General features: G+C 49.7%; 1 protein-coding gene across 1 annotated transcript; it reads left to right on the top strand.

The window, feature by feature from the left end:
- Nucleotides 1–4,027: 4,027 nt before the first annotated feature.
- On the top strand, nucleotides 4,028–6,002 carry Twist1 (twist family bHLH transcription factor 1). The gene is made up of 2 exons (XM_050122297.1): nucleotides 4,028–4,836; nucleotides 5,347–6,002. The coding sequence occupies exon 1, from the start codon at nucleotides 4,178–4,180 to the stop codon at nucleotides 4,793–4,795; it is 618 nt and encodes a 205-aa protein (XP_049978254.1). The 5' UTR covers nucleotides 4,028–4,177; the 3' UTR covers nucleotides 4,796–4,836; nucleotides 5,347–6,002.
- Nucleotides 6,003–8,484: the final 2,482 nt, after the last annotated feature.

Below are 8,484 nucleotides of genomic sequence, written 5' to 3'. Positions count from 1 at the left end.
TCGGTTTCTTTTGCTTTTTAATTTTCCCTCCTTATTTCTCGGTCAGAACTTTCAAATTGTATAACTTTAGTTTCATATTATTAAAGAAATTCAGAAAGATGAAAGTATGATCAGTTAGAGTCATGAGTTAGAATATCACCAGTGGGACAAAGATGCTCAAACATCACCAAGGCTCTCTGCAAGGAAGGAGTGATTGAAGTCACTGGTGCTGATATAGACTTTACACTACACTGCAATGAATTCCCTCTCTGAAATATCAAACTGGGAAACTCCTGCAGAATGTCCAAAATTAGATGAAATCTAAGATGCACAGCCCAAAACCTATTCAACTGTAGTTTTTCAGTATGTGCCCCCTTCTGCAGGTGGGTCCCTGTGCTTCACCTGAGGGATTCAAAGACACAGTGACTTGTCATCTGCAGACTGAGGAGAGACCCTGGAGAGTCACCATGGAGTATACAGCTTTTGTATAAACCCAGCTCTAAAGTCTACCAGCTTGCTAACAATTTTACAGTGTTTCTTTTCCTTACCCCAGAATATTTGTAACTGACTGCTAAGAAAATGTCAGTGTACAATGGAAGTATAAGGATAATTACAGAGATGCTGTGTGTGCCCAGCATGAGATGTCTGTCTTTTTCTCATTTTTTCTTTTTATAAGCACTGCTCAGGAAGAATTGCAAACATGCCAAGTTTGCAGGCTGAGAGCAAAGCTCCTTGTGAATTCTCCAAGTGCAAAAGGCCTTTGTTGTTTTCAGTGAACTGCTTTTGTTTTTTTTTTTTTGTTTTTTTTTTTGAGGGGGGGGGATCTTTCCTGTTTCTGAAGTAGACAAAGTGCGTTAGATCCCATCATTAACCCATCATTCCCCAGTCCCCAGCTGACATCACTTTGACAGAAGCCTTAAACGGGAAGATGTAAAATTAAGTTTCACTTAGAAGACCAAAGTCGGGAATTGGAAATAAAGGGAACTAACTCCCTGATGTTAATTTGAAACACTGTGCAAATCACAACCACCCTCCTACCCATGAGGTATCCAGAATTGTATCAGACTTGCAGGCAAATAGAGAAGGACTCAGCTGTCCCCAGCAAAGACAGGAGAGAAGGTCCTTAAGTAAGCCCTGACAATGAGCTGGACCTAGCGGACAAGGCAGCCTACCTCAGCCCATCACCCACTGTGCACTGGTCACCAAGTCCTAGCTATTGCTGCATTGGTTCACCTGGAAAGGTCCCACCTTTTGCTCAAAATATAAATCCCAGCCCCACTTAACAAGTACTTCCATCCTCCACACCCCAGAATGAGTTCAAAAGGAATTTCTATTCAGAACTAAAGTGATTCCTGGTGACCCTGTTCAAAAGATCATAGGACGGAGATGGCTCTGTTTAGGTCGTTCATTTCCAAATCTAAGCTAGGTGACTTCAAAAGCTTAGCCTAAACACGGTGTGTGTGTGGGGGGGGGGGGTTGGGGGAACACAGAGGAATACCAGGCTGGCTTGCTGACTAGAAGCCTTGAGAAACAAGCACTTGCTAATGACCCGGGCTAGGCGGGAAGGCGAACTGTTTTTCCTCACTTGGTTCAACCCTTGCCCTCTATCAATAGTGCCCCTCTCTGAAGTACACCTCCCCCGTTTCGCCCCCCCCATCTTCCTTTGTCTTGTCCCCAAAGGAAGAAATGTTCCTATCCTTTGTTCTCTTTGAGTTATTTTTATGCTCAACTAAAGGAAAAAAAATGAGATTGATATTAATAAAGGGAAAATTGAGATAGCTGAAAACTGGAAAATTCTCTAGAGTTCCGCAGCGACCTTCTAAAAGGTAATTGCGGGACACCCTGCGATTCGTATTTACAAAGCAGAGTGCTTCGTAGAGTAAGAGGCAGAATTTCTGCCAGGCTTTGTTTCCAAGGGATATGCTCGTCGGTGAAAGATGCAAATACGAGGGTGCAGGAGTGGCTTTATTTTGAGAAGAATTGGCTACGAGCTATTAAAATTAAGTGGAGGTCAAGTAGAATCTGGTTTTTAGCCAGGCTGTCATCTTAAAATATGGCAGAAGCGGGCGGGTGGGGCAGTCCAGTTGGCACGCTGTGGTCATTGTCTCTGGACGTCGGTAAAAGCTGTGCAGGGCAACCCCAGGAGGTCTCTACTCTGGTGAAAGCACAGTCGGGTTTACTGTTCTCTGAAAGAGGTAGCTCTCCCAACAAAGGCTGAGCCCTAGGACCAGACCCAGGCATTCCACACCCCAGCGTTTCCGCGACCCAGCTGAGCGCTTCAGCAGGAGGCAGCCACGTGGCCTGCCCTGCGTGGCAGGGGCTCCAGCCTCCAGCTTCTCTCTCAGGAAGTCGGTGGCCGCGACCTTTACTCCAATCCAGAAAGGGGCACTTGCTGAGCTAGCATTTCCCCAGGGGATTGACCCGGGGATCCTGGGCCAGGACCTCAGCCAGTGAGTGGTGCAGAAGCTCGAGGCGCTATTCTCTGAGCCTGTAAACTCTGCCCCTGAACTCTGGCTACTTACTGCCTTAGGACCCAGGATTGCCGTTTTTGAGTAGTAAGAGATCATCGTGAACCGACCCCTAACCCCTCATCCTTTAAAACAAAAAAAGTGCTGCAGGCTTCTCTCCTGTAGCTGCTCCCCTGCTTGCTCATCAACCTTTCAGCTTCCAGTTTGCCAGAATCCTCTTTGGAGCTCTTGTTTTTTTACGGTGTTGGGTGGAAATGCTGCATCGCCAAACATGGCTGAAGGATGAGAATGCATTTGAGGCATAACTACTTACAGGACCTGCTAGGAAGATGACCTGGGATGCATGCGGCACTCGGACCAGGCAGCCCTGTAAATGATGTTCTCACCACACACACACACACACCTTACAATTTTATACACTGACTACCCAACATTACTACTCAGGGCCTGATTGGGGAGTAACGGCGGCAGAGGCGGCGATGAAATGGTCACAGGGTCGGTCCTCCACCTTGAGCTCCAGCGTGGGGCCTTGGGGCCAACAGGAAGGCTGCTCTACCCTCCCTTGCTTTTCCTCCCTTCCTAAGGTGGATGCTTGTCTCTGTGGAAGAATGAACTTCAGCCGCCTTCCAGCACCTTCGGTCTCAGTCTCTGGAGAGCAGGGAAACTTTAGATTGGGTCGCCTTAGCAGGAAAGGAGAGCCCAGCTGTTTCTCCGGGAGGGGTGAGACGGCAGGCCAGGGCACAGATCCACAGTCCCCGAGGTGTGGCCACGTCTTCAGAACTGCCCTGGGACTTCAGGGCCTGGCAGCAGCCATGGATCCTCGGGGACTTAGGGTTTCCTCTACCTGACTATTGGATGGGCTCGGAGATGGACACTTTTCTTGCCACTCAACTTGGGCCCCAGCCATCCCCAACCGGGCGGCCCCGAAGACTCTGAAGGATCCCGGGAGGGATGAGACTTCACCCAGTGCGTCGAAGTCGCTCGCCGCTGTCACAGCCACTCCCCCCCCCCGTGGGGGGGGGCAGCAGCCAAAACAGGCCCCTCCGCCTGCTGGCCATGCTGCGCTCGGGTGCGGGGGGCGCTGGGCGCGATCGGGCGCGGAAGGAAATCGCCCCGCGGCCGCCTCACAGCGGAGGGGGAGAGCTTGCGGGGTGGGAGGGTGGGGTGAGTAGGGAGGCGGGCGCAGAGGCTGGCCGCCCCGGCCAGGTCGGTTTTGAATGGTTCGGAGGACGAATTGTTAGACCCCGAGGAAGGGGGGCCGGGCCGGGGGAGGGGGGCTGGAAAGCGGAAACTTTCCTATAAAACTTGGAAAAGTCCCTCCTCTTCACGTCAGGCCAATGACACCGCTGCCCCCCAAACTTTCCGCCCGCACGGAGGTATAAGAGCCGCCAAGCCCGCAGCCCGCGCCCGACTCCCAGACACCTCGCGGGCTCGCCAGCACCGGCACGGGCTGCGCCAGGGCGAGCAGGGCGCGCGTGCGGCCGTCGGGCGCCTTCTTTTTGGACCTCGGGGCCCTCCACACGGTCCCCTCCCCCGCCCGCCTCCCTCCCCGCCTCCAGCGCCCTCCCCGCAGAGGTTCCCCCCCCATCCCTCCTCCCTGCGTCCTCCGGGCCGCACCGCCCGGGCCGGCGCCGAGCGCGGGGAAGCTGGCGGGCTAAGGCGCCCCGCTCCTCTGCTCTTCCCCCTCCCCCTTTCCCGGCTCCGCGAGGCCGCACGTCGCCGCCCGCGAGATGATGCAGGACGTGTCCAGCTCGCCAGTCTCGCCGGCCGACGACAGCCTGAGCAACAGCGAGGAGGAGCCGGACCGGCAGCAGCCGGCGAGCGGCAAGCGCGGGGCTCGCAAGCGGCGCAGCAGCCGGCGCAGCGCGGGCGGTAGCGCGGGGCCCGGCGGGGCCACGGGCGGGGGCGTCGGAGGTGGCGACGAGCCGGGCAGCCCGGCCCAGGGCAAGCGCGGCAAGAAGTCTGCGGGCGGTGGCGGCGGCGGCGGCGGCAGCGCGGGCGGCGGTGGAGGCGGCAGCAGCAGCGGAGGCGGGAGCCCGCAGTCGTACGAGGAGCTGCAGACGCAGCGGGTCATGGCCAACGTGCGGGAGCGCCAGCGCACGCAGTCGCTGAACGAGGCGTTCGCCGCGCTGCGGAAGATCATCCCCACGCTGCCCTCGGACAAGCTGAGCAAGATTCAGACCCTCAAACTGGCGGCCAGGTACATCGACTTCCTGTACCAGGTCCTGCAGAGCGACGAGCTGGACTCCAAGATGGCAAGCTGCAGCTATGTGGCCCACGAGCGGCTCAGCTACGCATTCTCGGTCTGGAGGATGGAGGGGGCCTGGTCCATGTCTGCGTCCCACTAGCAGGCGGAGCTCCCCACCCCCTCGGCAGGCCGGAGACCTAGGTAAGGACCCACTCCCGGGTCGCTCGGGCTGGGCCTGGGCTCCCTGGCCACCTCGCCGCCTCTCTGGGTGACCCCACTTTCCTCGCTGTCCTCTACCTAGCTAGGCACCGCCACCCCATCCCCCCAACCCGCGTCTCTGGCAGGTAGTTCAGTCCCCACTGGGGAAACAGGTCTGGGTCGGGGAGACGGGAGTGTACCCTTGAGAGAGGTGAGCGTGTGCGGGAGTGTGCGTGACCGAGACTTGAGAAAGTCAAGAGAAAGGGCCTTGTGCCCAGATCTAGCCCTCCCCCCCTTTCTTTCGTCTTCAGAATTCCCTTCTTCTTAAAACAAATGTTTCCAAATTCCACCCCCTCCTTTCCGCCCACCCACTTCCTCTTGCCCTTGGGCTGAAATCCTTCCAGGTTGTTCAGCGAAAATTCTCGCTGGTAGTGATAACCAAGCTTAGCGGTCTTAGAAAACAGTCGCAGAGGCATCCACAATAACCAACTTTCCCCTTCTGGGTTTTTGCAGATGTCATTGTTTCCAGAGAAGGAGAAAATGGACAGTCTAGAGAACTCTGGAGCTGGATAACTAAAAATAAATCTATATGACAAAGATTTTCTTGGAAACTTAAAAGAGCAGAACCCAAATTCAAAAGAATCAGGGCGTGGGGCACACTTTTAAAAGAGAAAGCCAGACAGGCCCGGTGGACCGAGATTCCCAGAGAGGCAGCGGCACCACCCTCACACCTCCGCGTTCTGATAGAAGTCTGAACCGTTATTTGTGTCCCCCACCCCCACCCCACCTTTTGACGAAGAATGTTTATTTTTTTTAATGCATGCATTCTCAAGAGGTCGTACTATTCAGCCACTGAGAGCAAAGGCGTCACTGTGGACTTTCTCCATTTTAAAATGGTAACAATCAGAGGAATTTTAACAAGACCTTTAGAAATAAAAACGCTGGGATCAAACTGGCCTACAAAACCATAGCCAGTGAATTCCTTAAAAAAAATTACTTCCTCTGAGGGAAAAGGAAAACATAAGATACAAAAGACAACATTCTATTTATTTATTGATGACCCATGGTAAAATGCAAATAGATCCGGTGTCTAAATGCATTCATATTTTTATGACTGTTTTGTAAATATCTTTTGTATATTATTTTTCTGCAATAAATAAATATGATTGAAAAATTTTAAGAATTTTAAAGTTTGGTCTATATTTTTAAAACTCAGAATGAAGTTGGTGGTAAATACTTGTTTGTTTAACTCTAGGGATGTCCAGGAGGGAGTGGGGCACTAATATAAACAAAGACGTGAAAACCTCAAATAAACCTGCTACTGACAGAGACAGCCACGCTATTTAAAGGACAGCTCTATTATTATTACAGCTTGGCTTTCAGCTGGGCTCATTGCCTCCCCATTTCTTAGGTTGAATTGAAGAGATTTGCTACCAAGTACCCCTTGCTTACAGTCTGGACTAAAGCATTCTAGTAAACCATGGGAAAACAGTATTATTTCCTTGTTACTATGTATTTTCGTCCTTCCTTTAAAAAGGCTTATTTCCTTGATGGCGAAAGGCCACTGTATTCATGAAAACTACATATACTATGTTTCAAATGTGTGATTTATTCACCTCTTGAGGGAATGAATGATACCCAGTGCCATGATGATTAAAAAGAAAAAGGGGTTGCTTTATTAGTGTTACCCCCCTGGGAAACAGGCAACTGATATATACGTAAAGAATATACATCTGTGGAGTAAGAATAAATGTCTTGATTTTAGGTGTCCTTAGCAACTGCTGGAACAATTACAATTGTTAAATGCTACAGCTCTTCAGTCTTCAGTCAGTACTGTGTACACGCGCATGCACACATGCACACACGTATGCACACGCACACGCATGCACACACATACCTGAAGCTCTGTGAAAGTAGGACCGATGGAAATGGGCTTTTATTTCAGGATATTTCTGGGACAAAAACAGGGTTTTTTAATGACTAAAATAGTGATTTTTTAAAAGTTTAGTTTTTCAATTTTCATCAGCTCAGCAAGTCATGGGTAAATAGAGGCGTTTTTGAGTTGGAAATGTTTCTGGTGCCTAGTTCACACAATAACTCACCAAACAGGCTGCATTTCTTTAACTGAGGTCGAGGTTGTCTTGTTGCCCCAAGGTTTTTCTTTCCCTCTTCACTCAGCAGTGCCAGATGCTGACAGGACAGCCTTATGCATTAATTATTGCAAATATTTTAAAATATTTTTATAATAAGGAGCCCGCAGCATTGAGTCATGCACGGGGAGTTACTGGTTCTTATTTGTATTCTGTTTTAAAATTTTTGGTTACCCGTTGCCTTACAGTGAACAGACAAGGTGATTCTGTGGGGTATTTGTGGGTTGTGTCGTGTAAGGCAGACGTGTAAAGACAGTGTCCTAAAAGGACCAGAGAGAAGACCAAGATGGCAAATCAGTCTTACATGGTCACCCCAGCATGTCCATTTTCCAGATGCCATTTTCACTAGCCTGGTCTGACCCTTCTTTCAGATGTCTTCCCGTACAGCAGGGTGGACGTCCGTGATGACTGAGAAGGTAAATGCTACCCTAACTCCGGGTGTGTAAGCTGACGCTTCAGACAAGAGGTGCTTTACTTTTCCTTCTTTGTTTCTATTTTTTATTTCACAAAAGGAAAAACTGGGGGAAGGCCTTCGTCATATTGACAGTAATAGAAAAATGAAGATAATATTTTCTCCTGGATTTTTGTGAGGCAGATAAACGTTTTTGGAAAGCTCATAAGTAGTTTTATTTAAGTGAGGCGACTTTGCGGTAGAGATTGTTGTCTAGAATGTAATCTCCAGCTTGCAAGGGTGTGTCTACAATCTCACCTCCTCTACTGCAACACAAAATGCTGCATTCCTCATTATAAAAATGAACTGTTTGTTCACTGCCCCCCCCGTTATTCTTATTTTATTCCAGTGTTTTATTTTAGTTACCTTTGTTTAAAGTACATGTTGGATAGATTACTCGTTTCGTGGTTTATCGCGGAGACGCTAAATCTTATCGTGTAATATTCCTGGACTCCTTTCTTTGTCCCCACAATGCTAATAGCTAGGAGGAAGAACTGTATTAAATGCTCTTCCGTCTGAGGAACTGAATTTGTTTTTACCGTGAAGATAGTTGTTTTTTTATCTTGTGTTTAACTTCCTCAAATTGCTAAGCCTTCAATAATAACAGTTAAGTGTATTCATGCACACATTTCTGGGTTCCGTGCATATATGTACGCGTTAAGCAATGCACAGATAATCCAGGGCACAGTTGCAGATCCAAAGTGCGACACATTAATAACATAACCTCAAATAGAAACTCACAGAACCTGTGTCCTCTCTTCCCACAGTCAAGATTGGCACACGCTTCCTGCCCCTGGGGTCTTGGGGCTCATACTCATAAGGGAGCCTTTTAAAAGGGACACTTGGCCCCTCACAAAAAAGTAGAGCGCTTTGCACATTCCACGGTTTGGCAAAGTCAGAACTAGTTATTTTCTCTAGACCAGTATCAAGTTCTTCTCAGGCATATGATTTCACTTGAAGTCCTGCCCAGGAATCCTTCAAAGTGAGCATTTGTCCCGCTCTCATGATGTCAGGCGGTTTTCCCTGCATCTGTAATTTGAAGAAAAACAA

The sequence above is a fragment of the Alexandromys fortis genome, unplaced genomic scaffold, assembly GCF_014885135.2.
Source record: "Alexandromys fortis isolate MF-2015 unplaced genomic scaffold, M_Fortis_MF-2015_v1.1 scaffold_201, whole genome shotgun sequence".
Taxonomy (NCBI): Eukaryota; Metazoa; Chordata; class Mammalia; order Rodentia; family Cricetidae; genus Alexandromys; species Alexandromys fortis.
The sequence above is the reverse complement of the archived record's forward strand: the minus strand, read 5'-3'. Positions and strand labels throughout refer to the sequence as shown.

Bases quoted from the DNA above. Each gene is read 5' to 3' on its own strand.
- Twist1 (XM_050122297.1), top strand. From the start codon at position 4,178: ATGATGCAGGACGTGTCCAGCTCGCCAGTCTCGCCGGCCGACGACAGC.